This window comes from Manis pentadactyla, chromosome 1, assembly GCF_030020395.1.
Source record: "Manis pentadactyla isolate mManPen7 chromosome 1, mManPen7.hap1, whole genome shotgun sequence".
Lineage (NCBI taxonomy): Eukaryota > Metazoa > Chordata > Mammalia > Pholidota > Manidae > Manis > Manis pentadactyla.
The window spans coordinates 144,156,291-144,176,254 of NC_080019.1; the positions used below are offsets into that span (position 1 = coordinate 144,156,291).

Genomic DNA, 19,964 nt, shown 5'->3' on the forward strand with positions numbered 1-19,964 from the left:
TGGATCAGACATTGTTGATGACTTGGACTAGAGTGTTAACACTAAAAATGAAAAACAATGGTGAGACTCAATAGGACTTGATGAACTGATGGGAGGAGGGGCAAAGAGGAAAAAGAAGAATCAGTGATAACAGATTTTTACTGAGTAGATATATAGTGCCATTTACCTAAAAGAGAGAGATGATCATCTCCAAGTATGAATGTAAACGGTCAGAGAAAGGTGAATATAGATATGATTTTGAAGTAAATGAATATATTTATTTATACATACATTTATTGTATATATATATATATATATATATATAAATTTAAAGCAGTACTACTCAAATGTTTGATCCATGGATCAGTGCTGAGCTGTCAGTCATATCACTTGTCCATGATGAGATAAGTACCAAAATTTAAGAGTAAGCATTTAGAAACTTTTTAAAGCAACTGCACAGATTATTTTTATATCTTTTAAATATAATTTTTAAACTAGGGCTTTTGTTTCTTTTTTTAAATTTAATTTTTCTAATAACCCTTTTTTTCTTTTTAATTTTATAACAGTACTGGTCTCTGGTAGATTAGAAACTTAAAAAAAAAAAAAGACTGACCCTTCACTGTATGTTGGAAAGCACTGATTTTAAGTTAGGGTAATGGATGCGATCAACTAAGGAAAGAAATCTAGAAGAAAATTGTAACTTTTAGAGATTGGGTATGGTAATGTATTTTGTCCTTGTTGCCCTAATCAGCCTATAACATGATAAAAATTATTTTCCCTGGAGTAATTCCTAAGATCTCTTTATCAATCGTATCTCCTCTTCATCATCAATAATATTCACTGAACACTTCCTTTTTGCCAAGCAGTCTTTACCTGGGTTATCGCATTTAATCCTCACAAAATCTCAGTTAAAGCTAGTATTTTCATCTTCATTCTACAGATTAAAAAAATAATGGTTGGGGCAGTTAAATAGCTTATCCATGTCACCTAACTAACAAGTCAAGGAAATGGGATTTGAACACAGGCTGACTGATTCAAGCCTCAGCTTTCAATTACTGCAATATGCATATATATGTATATGTATATATGTATATAGACAGCCTATCAACCAGCCTTTAAGCAAAATATTTCATGTTAAGCTCATCAAAAACTTCTGAGTATATGCCTTCCAGAACTAGGAATTTATTTACATCTTGTTTATTAGGGTAAGATTCATAGACTAGCATTTGTCACTACATTGTTCTTATTACCTCCAACTAGGCAATAATTGCTCAAGAACAAAACACAAAGGCACACCTTCTAGAACCTAACACACAGCCTGGTAAATATTTAGTCAGTAAACACCTTTTCCAGGTGAGTTTGGACCACAGTAATATGGTTACACTGATCTCTAGCTGATTTTACTGAGAGTGTTCATTATTGACTGTTCTTTTCCATGAGCCTTCCCAAATGGGTTATGCCAGTTTTACTTTTACTTTGGGCTTGTCATCATTTGAGAACTGACATATAGTCTACTCCTTTAGAAAATACATCTGGTAATTATCTTACTTTTATTTTTAACTATAAACAAATATCTTAACATTATATTAAATTAGGCATAGCTTTTGCTTAAGTTTCTAGAATGCCTTTCTATAACATGTAATAAACAATTAAACATAAAAATTAACCAGTATATGTTACAGTGCTTTTATTCAACCTACACTTTTCTATTTTTATCTAACTTACACCTGGACTTTGTCTGAGCTCCAAGAAAAGGTGATATTAAAGAATATTAACAACGGCTACTTTTCAGAGTTTGGTATCTGCTAAACAACATTCTTAATGCCTTAAATATATCTTCCCACCAAAGTTAACCCTCAGAACAACACTGGCACGTAAGTATTTTTTGCTTCATTTTCACTTATGAAGAAACTCTGGCTCAGTGACATAAAGTCTCAAAGCAGAGTCAAAATTCAAATCTAATATCACCGCAAAATCTATGTCCTTAATAATTCTGAAGATTCCCTCCCCTTTGTAAAATGTACAAAACTCCCTTTGTAATGACCATTTTCACACAGCAGTTTGTAAACGTATATTTTTTTGCATTACTTTTCTCTAGCAGATTACAAAAGAACCATTTCATTCTCTGGATTTGTGGACATAAATGTACTAGATGCTGGATGATTTTGAGAAAAGTCAGGTGGCAAAGTGAGTGATTTTCAAATTGAAAGTCTAAATCATGATTTAGTATGGTGAAATTCTGGTATGTTAATTCTGTTCTACAGGCAGAACACCTCTCTGAAAGACGTAAGGGATGAGCTTTAAAGGAAGCAATGCCACCTCCACTGAAAATGATCACATGATCAAGAGAATATCTCTGTTTTAATATGGGATATTTAAGCCCAAAGTGAAGATTACAAGACTGAGTTAAATCTTTATAGAGAGAAATTCTATCTTAGATAAGATACTCAAAGTAGCAATACCACAGGTCTCCTTAATTATAAAATAGGGATAAAGACACAAAATTAACCTTAGCTGAAAGATCTGCAAGAATTTGACTGACAGAAACATGTGTTCATGTATTACAAGCACCACAGGAAAAAAAAGAAATTTGGACTCTTATAATAAATTAAGAGATTATGATTTTATTGAAAACATAAGTAAATAAGCTTTGCCAACTAAGGACCACAAAAAGGAAGAAAGTGGTAATAGTTTGAACAGAAAAAAAAAAAAAGTGGACAGTCAAAATAATCAACATCATGCATTCCTTGACTTTGCCACTCAAAGTGGTCCAGCAGAGCAGGAGCTCCTAGGAACTTGTCCAAAATGTAAAGTCACAAGCCCCACCCCAAACCTATGGCACCTTTAGTTTAATAAGACCCACAGTTGATCCAGATGCACTATTGTTGGCTATTTCCACTGTTAGAGAGAGTAAAACTTTGTAATGACTTTAAGCTATCAAATACTCCCCATTTCAATACCAAGACTTACCATGGGACCCTGGCTTGTTACTGCAGCAATTTCCCTTAATGAAAGCTCTCTCTAGCACATTAACTAGGAAAAGAATAATTAGAAGTCAGGATATCTCCAGCACATGACAGTGTAGTTCATGATGGTTTGTTTTGGGGTTTTTATTTTGTTTTGGCTTTTCTTAAGGGTCAGCATTACATAAAAGTGGTACCAGCTTTTTAAAAAATGCTCCCATTCACAGCTGAAAGTCTCATAAATTCTCAAATGTCTGATCCTGGATTAGCCTGCAAACACCATCATTTAAGTATATATAATAAATATGAGCATAACACTAAGTTATTATCAGTTATTACCACTTTACCTCTAATTGGCTGACCATCCAGAAAAATCAACTGAAGGTCACAGAAAAGAAATGGAACCAGAAGAAAGCAAACAGGAGGACAAGAACAGGATAAAGGCTCAGTTACCACAAAAATACAGCTAATATCTAATGAAAGTACATTGTTTTTTAAATTACCAATTAGCTTTTATTAAGTTTATATAGATATGTTGTAGGATCTAACCCTTCATGTATGCATTCACTCAAGAAGCAAATATTCCCTTATCTAACACACATAAACAGACACCAGTTCTGACACTGAACTACACAGAACCATCAAAATAAAACACAAAGAAATCTACTAATCTACTATAAATTATTTGCATCCTTTAATTCTTTATAAGCTATACACCTGGAGATTTCTAATAATTAGCCAAGGAGAAAGACGAAAACAAAGGGCCTAGATCTTGTTAAAACATTATTAAAATGAATATTTAATTGTTGGTATGACAACCACTTGTATCTGCTCAGTCCAGAGTTAGCACTATATTTATTATTACTTCTTATAAGAAAATCTAAAATGCAGTAAATGCTCTTAAAATGTTATTTTTCTACAAAAGTATAATTATTTTATTTTCTACAAAATTATAATTTCATTATTATTATTTCAACTTAAGGAAATAAACACCTTAACTATTCCTTTTCATTGAATGGATTATATCTGTCTGTAATCAAGCCTCTGCCTTGCTTCCCAGGAGCCCTGGAACTTATAATAGTCCCACTTGCTCCAATTTGAAGATAACAAACTTTGGGGAACTTGCACTATTTCATTTTTGCCTTTCACAGTCCTTAAATTTAATGGTCCCCCAAATCTACCACTCCCTAATTTTAATCATGTAGCCCTCATTATTAAATTGATTACTCTATTAAATGATCACTAGGCTTGTGGCTACATTAGGAAATTACAATGAGCTTCTGCTCTATTACGTAAGAGTGCTGGCAATATGGGGGCACACACTCATGCACACACAATTTGTTTAAAGTCTAAAAGCTAATTTTATCTAAAAGAATCCACCACAAACATTAAGAACTAGAAAGAGTCTAGGGAATTTTCATGGACGCAATGTCTGCACGCCTCCAAAATTCACATCTTGAAATCCTAACCCCAATATGATAGTATTAGGAGGTGGGGCCTCTCCCTCCGCTTCCCCCTCCTCCTCCCCTCTACCAAGTGAGGATACAAGAAGATAGACGTCTGCAGCCAGGAAGAGGGCCCGCACCAGACACTGAATCTGCCAGTGTCTTGATCTTGGATTTCCCAGCCTCCAGAACTGTGAGAAATAAATTTCTGTTGTTAGAGCTTTTCAATCTGTGGTGTTCTGTTAGAACAGTCCAAACTGGAATCAGTGTGCCAAACCTGTCAGTAACTGGTCTGAGGTCTAGACCACTAATAAGTCAACCAACATCAATCCATCAATCTCTCTCTCTCTCTCTCACACACCCAGACTCACACACACAGAAAATGCCAAGGAACTGTCACACAGCATCCAATCTGGCTATTTGTGTCTCATCCACATTTTTACTGTTTTCTAAGTTATAACTGAACCTTAATTAAAAAGTAAAATAAAATAAAAACACATTGTCATTCATAAATGGTAATTAGCTAACAAGACATCCAAATGAAAACATCTCTTTGATGTCATAAAATATTAAGTGCCTAAACTTTTCATATTTATCATTGCATGTTCAGCCTGAACTTTCCATTAATGCAAAAATTGTTGTTAATAATATATAATACTTGTAGCATTATAAGCTTGAGAAATATTTCATTCAACAAAACGCTTGGGTTTTTTTTTGGTGAGCCAAAGAAAAATTACTGAGACCTAGAGTGAATCACGATGCAATAGAGCCTCCGCTGTATTTAAAAGTATACATTCTGTTTTAAGCTTTTCCACTCTACTTAAGAAAGAGCAATGACAAAATTCCCAAATGTCAACACAGATGGAAGTTGAGAGGAACAGCAAAGAAATTTAAAATGCAAACTATAACCCAAAAAAGATATACTCTTTCTTTCTCCTTTTTAACACTATGATAACTATCCCCCAAAAGAGGAAAATACCCATTTTCTCCCATATTTGCACCATGAATAGGAAAACGTTTATTCTGACTCAGTCAAGACATGATGTAAAAGCCATTCATACACACAAAAACACATATACATGTAATATGTATGATATATATATAAATGCATAGTACATATCCATAGCATAGCCAGAGTTATAATTTTCATTTAGCCCTAGGTCTCTCTCTATATATTCACTGGGTCTCTCTATATATAATCTCTCGAATCTCTTGAAAACCTTGATGTTATAATAAATGTTTCAAAATCCACCTCAGTGTAAGCCAGTAGTGACTAACGGTAGGAAAAAAAGGCTTGGTCTTGGATGCCTCTTTTTTCCAAACTTTCCCTCATAACAGCCTACACCCCTCTAAGAGTATGTCATTATTACTAAAGTCAGACCCAAAGGCAGGTTCAAGAGTCTCAACTTAGAATGCTGTCTTAATCTTAAACCAAAACAAAGCCCAATTCATAATCATGTGGGATGGCAATCTAGATCATTTGTTTTACTCACATTTAAGATACCACTTTAAAAAGGAAATTCACTATCTATTAAATGAACTTGAATGCCACTTTTTAAAAATCAGTAAAACAATTTCATATTCCAGTGTGAATACTGTTGTTCAAGAAATTTTGTGGCTCACTTAAAAAATTCAGTGTAAGTTAAAATCCTATTCATTAAGAAAACAGTCTGGTTTACAATTAAGAAAACTAACACAGATTTGAAATAAAAATAAAATCTAGGCATGTCTTCTCAGTAATAATAATGAAATAATTAGAAGGCATAGGCATCCCAGCATTTGCTATTTCATAAATACAAAAAAAAGACATTCTTAGAAAATATATACAATTTTAACAGTGAAGGTGAATGAAGCCAGCAAGGATAAAAATTACTACTGGCCTGGCTGGAAAAACATGTTGGGCCTGAGGCAAAAGAAGTTTTTTAAATAGGAGAATGTTCTGAAATAGAAAGCATGTTAAATAGAATTGCCTGAGGACTGTTAGGAAATGAAAAATTACACTAACTGTATTGGGAACAGCAACCTGATAAAAGCACATTGCACAATTTACAATCTTCTTCAGAGTAGTATCAGACATGAGAAAGGTTAATCTGTATGTGAGAGGTTTTGCCCACCACAGGCCACTACATGATACACGAATTACTTTCAAGTGTTTCTAGGGACCCTCCAGTAACTATGGTTATAAAAATACTTCTAAATTCTTAATATCACAGAAAAAGCTGGACCAGAACCCTAGTCAATATCTATTTGCAAAGCCACCCTTGAGTATAAACCTCTATTCTAAGATCCATGGAAAACACCTACGAGACAATAATGGGTTCCCTAAATACATTCTTCTCTTCTTACATTCAAACACATATAGCCATCCCAAGGATGCTCAGTGAGTCAGCATGTACTGAGCAGCTAAAACGCAATACTGAAGAGAGAAGGAAAACAGCATTCCATAGGAAGAATCTGATTTAACACCTTATAAGAGCAAAATCTTTTCTAAATGATAATGTTTTAAACTATTATTACAAGGTTAACTATTAAGTATGCAAGTGAGTAGGGGCACAATAAGTAAAAAGTATAAACGCTGAAGAAACTACCATATAGAAGAAAAAAGAAAAACAAGTAATGAAAAAAAGGGTATAAAACACAAGACACAAGTGTTCAGGTACACACACACACACATCCACCACTCTGCCAACAGTATGAACGGTGCTCAAGGAGCAATCCTTCCAACCCTCGTCTCTTACAAGCAGAGACCAACTCAGGAATAATGCAAGTCATAATGAGATGGTACAAGCAATATTCTTGGGACAAGGAAGTTAGGAACAGCTGTTACCTGAACAGAGTCCAAATGAGATTAGCCTATCCTGAAAGGTCTAGGACTATGAGAGCACACAGGAGGAGCTCCTAATCTCAGTGACTCTAACAAGAAGGACCAGATTCACTTCGGCTGTTTGTATTATGGTTTGACTTGTGTTTTGGTTTAGTTTTTGTTTTATGGGACAGATGTGAAGCACTTAGCATATGAAAATATTAAATAAATAAGAATCACCTAAATGAAAAGGGCAATGTGGACAAGCCATTTCAAAAAACTTGGGGAAACAGAGCTACATAAATCAGCCCCAATTAATTAAGAATGAGGCATATCACCTTGTTTCTATTTAAGACAGCATCCATTTGCCTCTCTTCAAGTACGAAAAAAGTCGCCGATTAATTGCTGACTCCCTCTCATAGGCAATACCAGAACCTCTATGGGAATACTTGCCTCCATAATTGTGAACACAGAGCTGACTGAACCTTTCTCCTCCTTAACCTTCCCCCTTCAGTGTCTTTCTGAGTCACACTAACTCTTTCTATAAATGCTTCTTTTCCAAATATATAACCTAAACCTTACTTTGCTAGTATCGTAGCCACTAGCCACAAATGGTATTTGAGAACTTGAAATACTGCTAATCCAATTGAAAAGCACTGTTAAGTGCAAAATACACATCAGATTCCAAAGACTTAATATGAAAACAAATGTAAAATATCATTAACTTCTTAAAATTATATGTTGAAACAAATTTTGAATACACTGAGTTAAATAATACATATTATAAAAAGTCATTTTATATGTCTTTTACATTTTCCCATATGACTTCTGGAAAATTTGAAGTTACACATGTGGCTCATATTATCCTCTATTAGATAGTGCTGATCTAGGTGAGACATTTAGGGTGGGGTCAGGAAGAGGCATTTCACTTGATTCCTGGGACTCTCCTGACTAGGTGACACTCATCAAAATGTCCCCCTGACTCATTCAGAATGGGAGCCCTTAGCTTCCTTAGGAATTTCCTCACTGCCTCTAAAAATAGTCCAAAATCCTCCAAAGTTGGCTTAACTGTTAAAAGAAATACACTGACATGTTATCAAATATGACTGACAAACTTTTTCAGAAGCTTCAGTTCTTACATAATGTGGGAATTCTTACACAAGCACATTTTGCAACTCAACCAGTTTTGCAAGTACACTTTCACTTAAAAGCTGTGGCAATGATAACTTCATTACACACTTTGTCTCTCAACAAATAAGCAATTTGTTTGGAAATTGACATGCTCTGATTTCTATTGTATTAATAGCACAATGAGTCCTGATAAACATCAAAGTAAATATTAGGATTGAAATAAACCAAAGGCTAACTGTAGTTAGATAAAAAGCAACTAATATTAGGAAATATTAAACATTATCTTAGCATTTAACAAATTCATTCCTAAAAATGAGAGTATTAACATAAAAATTTTCGGAGACTTGTCATTAAGTCAAGTAAACAGACACAATGGATAATAAAACAGTATTTTTTATAATATAGAACCAAAGAATATATGATACCAAAAAATGAGTACAGTTTAAGTATAAGGTATGAAATTTTAAAAAATCTTAAAAGTCAGATTAAATATACAAATTCAATCTACACAGGTTAATATCTATATATGTTTGGAATATAAATAAATAATGTTATGATACAATAGAAAAAATTTTAAAACTCAAAACTGAAAAAATTCTAACATGAGGTAACTACTTGGGAATAAATTCTTGTCTATTTCACAAATTATTTTTCCCCTGCTTCCTAAACTTTTGTGGCTGCCTTATGATAATAACCAAAAGTCAAAATAAGATCTTAGAAGTGAGAAAATTGATAGGTTAATTAGTTCCCACTGCCTGCAATAATCTATAATATATATAAAAAATTGTCACTGTTCCTGTATTAAAGTGAGACATGAGTAAAGACTAATTTAATTTGGTCAGGTGGTTCCCCAATGCAAGTCTGTCAGTTTATGATCTGAAAAAGGAATTAAGTAATCAGAGGCAATTAAATGACATATGCCTTGACATATGCCTCAAAAAAACTTTATACAAAAATTAACTCAATATGGGTCATAGACTTAGATGTAAAATGTAAAACAATAAAACTTCTACAAAAAACATTAGAGGAATTCTGCAGATCCTAGAGCTAGGCAATGAGCTCTCACACAAAACAACAAAAGCCCAATCCATACAATAACAAAAATCAATAAAACTAGACTTCATCAAAGTTAAAACTTCTATTCTGTGAAAGACCTTGTTTAGAAGATGAAAAGGCAAACCACACATGGGAGAAAATATTTGCAAAAGAAATCTGACAAAGGACTTGTATCTAGAATATATAAAGAAATCCGAAATATATAAAACATATAAAGAAGTCCCAAAAATCAAAGGTAAAAAAAGAGATATCAATCCAGTTAGAAGATGGGCAAATTAAAACCACTATGATACATCACTACATACCTACTAGAACAGCTAACAATACAAAAATTGACTATACCAAATGTTGGTAAGAATGCAGATAAACTGGATACCCCCATGCATTTCTGGTTGGAATACAAAATGGCACAGACACTATGGAAAGTTTGGCATATTTCTTATAAATATGCTAATTGGCAATTTCTTACAAATCTAAACATACACTTGCTATATGACCAAGCAATCACACTCCTAGGCATTTTTCCCAGAGAAATAAATGTTCATATCTTAGCTTTACTACAGTATTTTTAATAACAAACCTGGAAACAACACAAGTGTCCTTCAACAGGTAAGTGGATAAACAAACTGTGGTGCATCCACACAATTAAATATTATTCAGTGACAAAAGGGAAGAAACTATTGATGTATGCAGTTGGGATGGAGCTCAAGGGCATTATGCTGAGTGAAAAAAGCCAAACTCCATAGATTGCATATTATATGATTTAATTTATGTAATGTTCTAAAAATGAAAACAAAAATTATAGAGATGAAAAACAGATCAGTAAATGCCAAAGGTTTAAGGATCTGGGGAGAAGGAATAGTGTATGAGTATAAAGGAAAGACGGAATTCTTTTATGGCAAGAAAGAGTTTTGTATCTTTGATTGCGGTGATGCTTACATTAACATATACTTGTAATAAAATTGCAAAGCAGTGCACCATACAAATAACTATGGCGTGAACACTGGTGAAATCTGTGAGGTCTGTAGATTGTATCAATGTCCACTTCCTGACTTTGATACTGCAATGGAGCTATGCAAGATATTATCACTGGAGCAAGCTCGAAGAAGAGCCTTCTCTCAACTATTTTTGCAACTTCCTGTGAAGTACTTATTTCAAAAAAGTTTTTATTTTTTTAATCCAGTCTAACACACATCAAATTCTTAAGATTCTCTACATTTTTAAATGTCCTAAAACTTTAAAGGTATTTTAGACTTCCTACAACAAAACTTCGATCATTATAAACACTCTTGCTTCTATGTACTTCCAGCTTATGTGTTATATTTATGAGCAGAGGTTTACCTGATACTACGTGGATAGCATATAGTTTTCAGTAAAGGCCACTTTAGGGAAGTGAAGCAAAAAGAGACCTGTTAGTTTCACTACATTTCTATCACTAGCAAGCACAATTTAAAAACTGATACAGCACTGCCAACTGAGTGGCCGAAAGAAAGGAAGACTCCCATGTGTAAACAAACAAAAATGCACAAATGAAATAACAAAAATATCAGGGATTTTTAATGCAGAAAGATAAAAAATAAATAAAACATGGAAATGACAAGCATGAACTTGTTTGTGAGCCTCAAACCATATTTATATCAAACCACAGACTTTGTTTGTGAACCCTGGAAAAATAACCAATCATCTTGAGAGAAGAGTGTAAAACAATTAAAAAGTAATAGTAATTCAGATATTAGTTACTCATGATCTCCAAATAGTAATACAGAATGATCATGGATAATAGACCTATAACCTCTTAGGAAAGAAAACTAATATGACCCCAGACACATGATTGATCTCCTATTCTGACATCAAAGAAAAATCACATTCTTCCACAAATTGCTCTTAAGTCCTACTGTCAAAGACAAATCACTAGACTTACCTATGATGATTAAATCTGTATTTATATGTAAAGTCTGTAGTATGTATGTTCTGAAGAAAGTTACACATCTTGTTTTAAAAAGAAAAGTACAGAAAGGTATAATATTAAAACCCATAAACTTGTATGCAATTAGATGACAAAAGAATTCATGTTTTAAAGACTGAGCATAAATTGACATATGTAATTTGGTTCTTTGTAATATCACAAAAACTACATTCTCCAAAGCACTTAAAAATAAATCAGACCATTTTTTAATGAGCCCAAGAGGACACAGGAAAACCATTAGTAATTAAAAACTCATTTCCTCTCAAAACATTGTCATATATTTTGAAAAGTAAAATATCTATGAAATTAAAAAGAGAAGATAGTGGTGCTCCCACATTGTGGGGCCAGGTAACTGAGGAGAGTAATCAGCTCATTTTGGACCAGAGCAGTCTGAAATCTCTACATTTCCCAAGGAAGAGTCCAGAAAAACAACACATCAGTTCTAAAAGTGAAAGCCATGACCCAGGGCTTCGTGAAATTGAGGAACAAGGCTGTAGCTTTCTTTCGGGAAGAATAGAAATGAACAGGATGTGTATATAGGGTGGTACAAGGAACCACAACATGGTCTCTCACTGGGACTTCCACCTTTAGCCAGAAGTAGTCTCTTCTTTGAAGCAAGCTTCTGAGAAGCTGTGGGTGAGGTAGATGGACATTTCTCAGGAAGATGTGTGCGCCACTAAAAGCTTTCATTTTCCAGGCTTACTTTCAACTAAGGATAACCATGGGACAGTTCTGGTCAATTTTTACATGGAGTTTACAGAAAACTAACATATGCTTGGCTAAAATGGACATAGTGACCTGGCACAAACATGTTACTTCTAGGAAGATGGATGTGAAGCCTAGATATGTTCCACCATCTTCTAAGCATAAGGATAAAGACCATATGTTTTAGAGCAGAAAGATATAAAGGATGGTTCCATGCTAACGCCCAAACTTCTCCCTTTCATCTTCTTTGTGAGAAATACAAATCTCTATTTTGTATTTCTTACAGTGCATGGGATTTTCTGCTAATTGAGGGTATTTTGGGTTTCTGTTACATAGACCTAAAAGCATAACTTATTTTAAGATGTTTCTGTAATGGAGAATGTATCTGCATTATGCTGTTATTCATAATTAAATATAACCTGTAGCTAGTTGCTTAAGATTTATGAAAATGAAAATAAATTACATTGATGATATTGAGTAACACATGATTTCATTGGTAAAGGAAATATTTAATTATCTCTTACTAAATAAATTATTTGGAAAACTTCCAGGCTACCTATATAAGAAGTATATTTGTAGACTTAGTTTCTGATTATCATAGTTTAGATTACAGACCTATAGTACATACCAGAGATTGTGACTCACTGTAATTTACTGATCAGTGGATCTATTAAAACACACATGGCTATCCCATTCCTTTGTTTTATGCATCTTACTGCAAAAACAAATATATTGAAAATACCTGAAATCATCAAATAAAAAAAGATAAAGACATAGGATTTAAATATTCTTCTTATTTATAGATTATATGTTTAGACTTCACCGGACAATTCTTTTATTTTCAAATTTTTAAGCTGCTATTATATATTTTTCTTATTTTCAAAGTTATTCCTGCTATTAGTAAACTCGGTATGACCACTACTCTAGCCATGCAGAGCTCACAAGGAAGAAAATTCCTGCAGCTTTTGATGTCCAAGAATATGAACACTTAACAGTTACATGAAAGAGGAGAAAAGGCTGAAAAGGAAGATCAAGAGAAGAGCGACTGTGAGTTTCTGCAGGCTAGCAGTTACTTGTCTCAATAAAGCGAGATGTGTGCTTACTTTATCCTGGGCTCGTTGTCCCTTCAGCTTGTAGTAAATGGCAATTGCCTTATCATTTCCTCTCCAAATTAAGGATCAAAGTTTAAAGATATTCTTTTCCTTCTCTATTAGATTATGATTAAAATGACTACCTCTGCACCACATTCACACAATGGCTCTACTAGGGAAAAGAGGGAAACCTATAAAGAAAAGATGCTGTTAACCAGCAAAACGAAAAATTGTGGGGAATTTCTTGTCTTGTTATTTATCAGATGGCTGATTTCAGGATACAGAATTAAAGAAGCTAACAATAATAAAATATTCTGAAAATAAATTAAAAATTAAAATATTTAAGATAGTTAATTAACTAACAAGGTTAATTTGCTAGTAATATCATCATCAAATAACTATTATGTATTTACTGAGGATCTCTACATATATTCCTAGTCCTCAAGACACCCCATCAAGGTGGTTCCCATCCATCCACCTATAGATGAAGAAACTGTGGTTCACAAAGGTTGATTAATTTGCCTTCAAATTCAAAGCTATTTGCACTCATGAGAGATAAAATTCAAGCCTCATGTTGCTCTTGTATTTTGGAACATGGACGCAGCAATATTTTTATACTTTTTTCCCATTTTGTATATGAAGAAACCAAATTTAAAACCTAAATTATTCCAATCATTTAAACATCAAAAACCAATTAAGCTTTACAAGTTAGTCATCAAAAATTAAACGCCGAATAAACTGCAATGGAATTATATAATAAACTAATGTATGTAGATTGTATAATAACATGTTTAATGTAGAGTTTTACCTTTTATTATATGCTGGGTTCCTGTTACCTTAAACACAAAACAGAATAGGGCTGCTTTTGGATATTAAACATAAAAGAACCCTGGATTCAAAACAGTGGTGAGCACCTTCTGATGAGTACACTTCACCACAAGAAGAGAATCTACTCTTTAGTAAAAAATAATCTTATTTTATAAAGAAAGGTACCTGGTAGCAGCAGTTCTCTCCAATGAAAACACTTTCATGTTTTCCTTTAATATCTACAAATGTATAATTGAGGTTTAAAAATACATGCCTTCAAAAAGCAGCATGATATGCTTATGAGTCTAAAACTATAGCATATTTCAGAAGTACTGTATTATCATCCCACTGGCTAACTAGGGCCAGCTCGGTGGGAGATGAATTGAATCCTCTAAGAAGTTACCACATAAAGAGTCACTTCTCAGGAGGTGGTGCAGCAGGCGTCACAACCTAAACTAAAACCAAAATGCTCCAACAAGTCTTTTTAAAGCACTTTGAAAATGCGAAAAGGTTAGAACCTTTTGCCCATCACTAGTGAGAATTCAAGAGTGAGTCTGGAGTTACTGCAGATCTCAGCTGCAAAGGGCAGGTAAATCCACTAGTACAGAAGAGCATGCCAGGTACATCTTGTAATCTTCCCATTATTCCCTGCCTTCTAGAATCACTGACATTTGACTTTCTTTAAGGCCCAAAACCTGGCCAGGGACTGAGTAAACAAGTAAATCATTCAGCTATGATACAAAATTTCATTGCTGTGAGAATCAATTTTTGGTGTGACTGCTGACCCACTAAATCCAAACTACTCTCCAATTTTGATTAGATACCAATGTAAAAGCTATTTTCTTTTCTAACTAGAGACTTTCATTGGAATGTAATACTTAGCTCACTCGGGGGGCTCACCTTCCATCCTGGGCATGCAATTTGACCCCAGGCTCTATCAAACTAATATTCCTTCAGTGATTAAACCTTTAGTCTCTGTGGAGTATGGGCATATCTAATTAATGATTTTCTTGATTTTCTCTGGTTATCTTTAGCTCTTTACTTAAACATATATTCCCCTTCCTCGCATTGTCACACATAACCTTCTGGTAACTACTGCTTCTTCTCTGTCCATCCCAGAACTGCCAACATTTTTAACTTGAGGTGAGTTGACCTGAGACTCACTGGTATTGAAAAGTGAAAAAAAAAGAAAAAAAGTTCAGAAGACATTCATTCAGTCCTTTGCTCATGCAAATACCATCCTCTTTCCTATAAACTAGTTATGGTTCTAGAGACTGAGAATACAATACTGAGCAAAACAAAACAGAAATTGTCCACCTGTGGGAGCAAATAATCTAGTAGTGGATACAAAAGAACAGAAAGATGAACACATTACAATGGATGACCACCCTTAGGATGAGGGTGTTCAAGGTGGTAGACAAGAGGTGAGGCCCCTTACCCAGCCTATAGGAAGGTTTAAGGATGGGGAGAATTCAGGGAGGCATTTTATATATCTCTAAGCTGTATCCTGAAGCATGTATAGAAACTTGCAAGATAGAAGCAAAGTCTGTATCAAGCAGGAGAAACAGCATGTACAAAAGTGTAGCTGGACCCACAGCTAGACCAAAACATGCCGAATCCAAGACAGGGTGATACTATGGCACACTTAAAACTGACATTCTTTAAGCATTTGTTAAATATGTATTTTACAGGGTAGAAAAAATTATTTTCTACTAATAAAAATTAAACACAGAAAAAGATTAAGTTATTAATTCATTTCTGCTAAGCAAGTCACTTGCCTGATAAAAATCCACAGAAAATGTTTCTAGTTCTTGATCTCGCTTGCCTTTTATTCAGTGATTTTTCTAGAACCCTTAACTTCTTGCAAGCCTTTACAAAATAATGAAATCTTCAATATTTAAAAAAGGGGTGCATGTGTAAAACAGATGCCATATTTCCAATTTATTCTAGTGATATTTTAGTGTCACCACAGAAGGATGACATCCCAGCTGCCTCTGTACCCTTAGGCCCCTGCTGGTTACATGATACAGAGTGAGAAGGGTCCAACGATGAGACTGGAAAGGTAGACAAGGACCAGATAATACAGAAACTTGTCATGAGAAGGAGTCTGTACTATACCTTAAAAGCCATGGGGAATTGTTGAAAAGATCTAAGGGGGAACAATTATGAGGCTGTTTTTTGTAAATCAGGCAAGAGCTGGTAGCAACTTGAGTAGGATGATAGCAGTAGTATACAGTAGCACATGGCTGATAAATAGTTAGGAGCTACAATAGACTGGACTTAAAGGAAAGAAGGGTGAGGAATAATTAAGGATAAGTCTTAAGTTTTAGGCTTGAGCAGTTGGTAGATGAGGATACCACACTCTGAGTGAGATAGGGTATAAAGGAACAAACAGGTTTGAGATGAAAAAAACATAAGCTCAATTTTATACATGTTGAGTTTTACATTTTATACATGTTGAGTTATATACTCATTTATAAGACACCAAAATGAAGTACTACGTAAGCTTTAAACGGATGGTACAAGTGTTACTGCGACTGTGTTGTTCTTCAGGCTGTTCATAAATGTCAGTTCTCTGTTCCACAGGCATGGCTCAGAAATCACATTTGACTTGCGCTGGCCAATATAACGTATCAGCAGAAGTGACTCACTGCTAGCAAAAGCTGTAAGAAAGAGTTCAACATGTTCTCTACTTCTTGTCACTAACATTGTAGAAGCATGTTTTAAAACCAAGCTTTCATCAGTCTACATCCTTGAGTGACACCCATGAGAAAGGCCTGACTCACACTGACATGTAATGTGAGGCAATGATATTTTGTTGTTTTAAAAAGCAACCCAAAATGTTGGAATTATGATGACTAATTGCAGTATAAATAGCAGACAAAAAAACAAGTAAAAGCAAGAGGAAAATCCCATCTTAGGAGGTAATCAATATGGTATCAGAGGGGATATCATACACACATTAGTACTAATGTATTAATTTTTATTTCACGTCAGAGTAATGAGTAACTAATTCTCATACTTGATTCAACATTCTTACAGTTTCAGAAAAGGTTAACAAGAACAACAAATGAATATAACAGAATTTGTAATAAAGATACATTGGTTGGAAAAGTATAAGAAAGCCCATCAGTGAGAAGAAACTGCCTCCCCCATCACTTTCTTATACACTGTTGTTAGTACCCTAAGTTTTCTATACTCCTTAGGAAGCATACTTTGTGCTGTTTGACTGGTTATATATTTGTGTTAGACCAAACCCAAATGGGTTATTAGAAATAACAAGAAAACAGGGGGAAAAAACCAGGACCAAATTTTATGAAAGTGGAATTTTTTATTCCCTCAAGTGTTAACAGTAAAAGTTACTACTTCCAAATGCCAAATTACTGTTTGATATGCCTAAAAAGAACATGTGTGCTGGAAAATGGCAATTACTCAGAACCAAGGGTAGAAGTAGAATCCAAGTCAGAGTGAGACACAAGGGTGCACTGGACCCACCTCTTCACCAAGAAGACTGGATTGCGACCACTTCATTCTGGCCTTTGTCCCTCTCATTACTTTTGACAAACCGTGAAAGAAGATCATAACCGCTTCAGTCCCAGAGGAGTTGAAATGAATTACATGAAAGAAACACTTAATAAGGGATGTTTGTCTGCTTGTGATTATTTTTTGAAAGGAGGAAACAGACAAAACACTTCCAAACTCTCATTTCAGAAATGCCTTGTTTCATTTTACAAAACATACAATTAAATTAGTATCAATAAGCACATCTAAAAAGTCTGACCACCACCATTTGCTCTGAACTCTAAATCTAAAATTGTTTCTAAATCACAGACAACTTTGAATTATGAAAATTACCAAGTTTCTTTGAAATTATATATTGTAAATACTGGAGCAATTTCAGAAGGCTGCTCCCCAGATGGATTGTATAACCTCCCAATCATCTGATTAAGTGAGCCCACAGGTCAAGGTGACTGACTACTTTGAGGAGAGCTCATTCATTAGGATATACAGCCCAGGAGTGAGATTTTGTGCTCAATTTTGAATCCTTTACTTTTTGTTGATATGGATCCCTAATAAAGTTGCTGAATTGAATGCAGGTATAATTGACAATGCCAGGTCATGCAACTAATTTCTTTTTTTTTTCTAATTCCGTATCAACCGTGTGTCATTACCCTCAAGGAATTTTCTTCCCAGCAACTAGCTAAATGTTTTCTACTACTTGAAAATTTGACTATGTATACGCTCTGTTGTCATGGTAGTTTTCATTCTCGAGTGACTGCTAAAAGGACAGAAATCGTTAAATCAGTGTGCTTATTTCACAAATGTAATTACTTTAACTAGTATAACAAATATTTTAATCTTAAAAGCTATACTTTTTAAGTTGGGTTGACTACTAAAATTAGTATCCCAGCAACTTAACTGTGGTAAACTACTTTGCTACAGCGTGATAGGAGACAAATTAAAGCTTAGACATCCTAAAACGGCATTTAAAAGTTTTGCTTTCCTCTGCTTTCTCCCTCTTCAGGATGCCAATGACAGACACTGATGATTATTGCTGACAAATGCTGCTGTACGTTTACCCATCAATGTTGGCCCAACGGAGAAAATAAAGTGACCTAGACAGGCTTAACCTTCCCCAAGAAAGGAATGTAACAAAGAAAGAACAAAAACTGTTTAAAAGCATTCTGTTGGATATAAAATCCCAGTATTTGCCATGCAATACACTGGAAAATTGTAAGTGCGCGATTACCCACGCTGAGTGTTTCGCACACGCTGGTTCAGGAGACCACTGGAGCAGGGAAAGGTAAGAAAACCTGCAGAAAACCTCACTCTGCATCAGCGCCTCAGGAAGCCAGGGTTGAGCCAGGGCACGTACCCAATGGCGCAAAGCCGCTGATTCAAAGGGAGGGGGAAGCGGATGAGGAGAGTATGTTCCGCGCTTCCACCTCTCGTCCCGGAACCAGAGTTGTCAACCACAACTCCGGCAGCCACGGGACCTAATCCTCGGGACCCAATCCTCGGGGCCGACCTGACGCCCACACTGAGAAGTGGCTGCCCCAAGAGGCCCGGGGGCGGGGCCGGCGCTGGTGGCGCGGCGCGGCGCGGGGCGGGGCGGCGCGGACCGGCGCGGGGCGGGGCCGCGCGCGCAGGAACCCCCGGAGGCCCGAGCCTCGCGCCAGCCTGGGAAAACGAGCAGCCGCCCTGGGCCAGGCGGTGGCGTGCAGTGGAGAACTCGGAGGGGGTTCAGGCTGTACCTGCGCTGAAAGTCCAGGGCGAAGGGCTTCAGATACGGGTCGATCTCCAGAAGTCGGGCTAGTTCGGGTACATCCGCCAGCGCCTCAGCCAGGGCCGCCTCGGAGCAGTCGGCTTGAGCCGCCGAAGCCGCCATCTTCCGCCGAGGCCCGAGATGGTCGAGTGGAGCCTGAGCGGGAACTGCAGCTCCTGCGTAAGGAAGGCGGCGAGGGCGGAGCCGAAGGAGGCTCTGGCGAGGCGAGCCGAGGCGAGCCGCGGCAGTCCAGGGCCCTTTATAGCCGGAGAGAGCGGCCGCCTGCCCGCACTCCCCCCGCCGGTGGGGAGGAGCGGGACCCGGGTGATCCCGGACGCACGTCCGGGCTGGGAGGTGGCGCCGAGGCCCCTCCGCCTCCCGCCGCTCGCACCTGGTGTCCGCCGAGCCCGGTGCCTTCCTCCCGGGCCCGGGCCAGTTCTTTCCCCCGGAGCCCTCCGCTTTCTTTAAATAACTGCCGGCGGCGGCATCCCCTTCATGTATATACATTATATATATATATATATATATATATAGGAAGTGATCTTTAAAGTAATGAGAATTTCTTCTTAGGGCAGCGTTTCAGACATCAAGTAAATTCACAGTGAGGGGAATAGTCAAGTATGGATATAGTCATACCGTTGAAATGCTAATAACCATTTACTGACCAGAATTTTATCTCAAGTTAACCAAAAGAAGCGAGATCCCGAAATCATCCTACAGTTAACTCCACTGTTCTAGTGCTCTTTTCTGGG

General features: G+C 36.0%; 1 protein-coding gene across 2 annotated transcripts in view; it reads right to left on the reverse strand.

The window, feature by feature from the left end:
- GBE1 (1,4-alpha-glucan branching enzyme 1) overlaps positions 1 to 19,623 on the reverse strand; it is a 288,275-nt gene extending 268,652 nt beyond the window's left edge. The window contains exon 1 of one of the 2 annotated variants that reach the window (XM_057501844.1): positions 19,202 to 19,620. In XM_057501844.1, coding sequence (XP_057357827.1) covers positions 19,202 to 19,335 — 134 coding nt within the window. In that variant the 5' untranslated portion in view covers positions 19,336 to 19,620. Of the gene's footprint in view, positions 1 to 19,201 lie in introns of both variants that reach the window. The other variant, XM_057501847.1, reaches the window with a different exon arrangement.
- Positions 19,624 to 19,964: the final 341 nt, after the last annotated feature.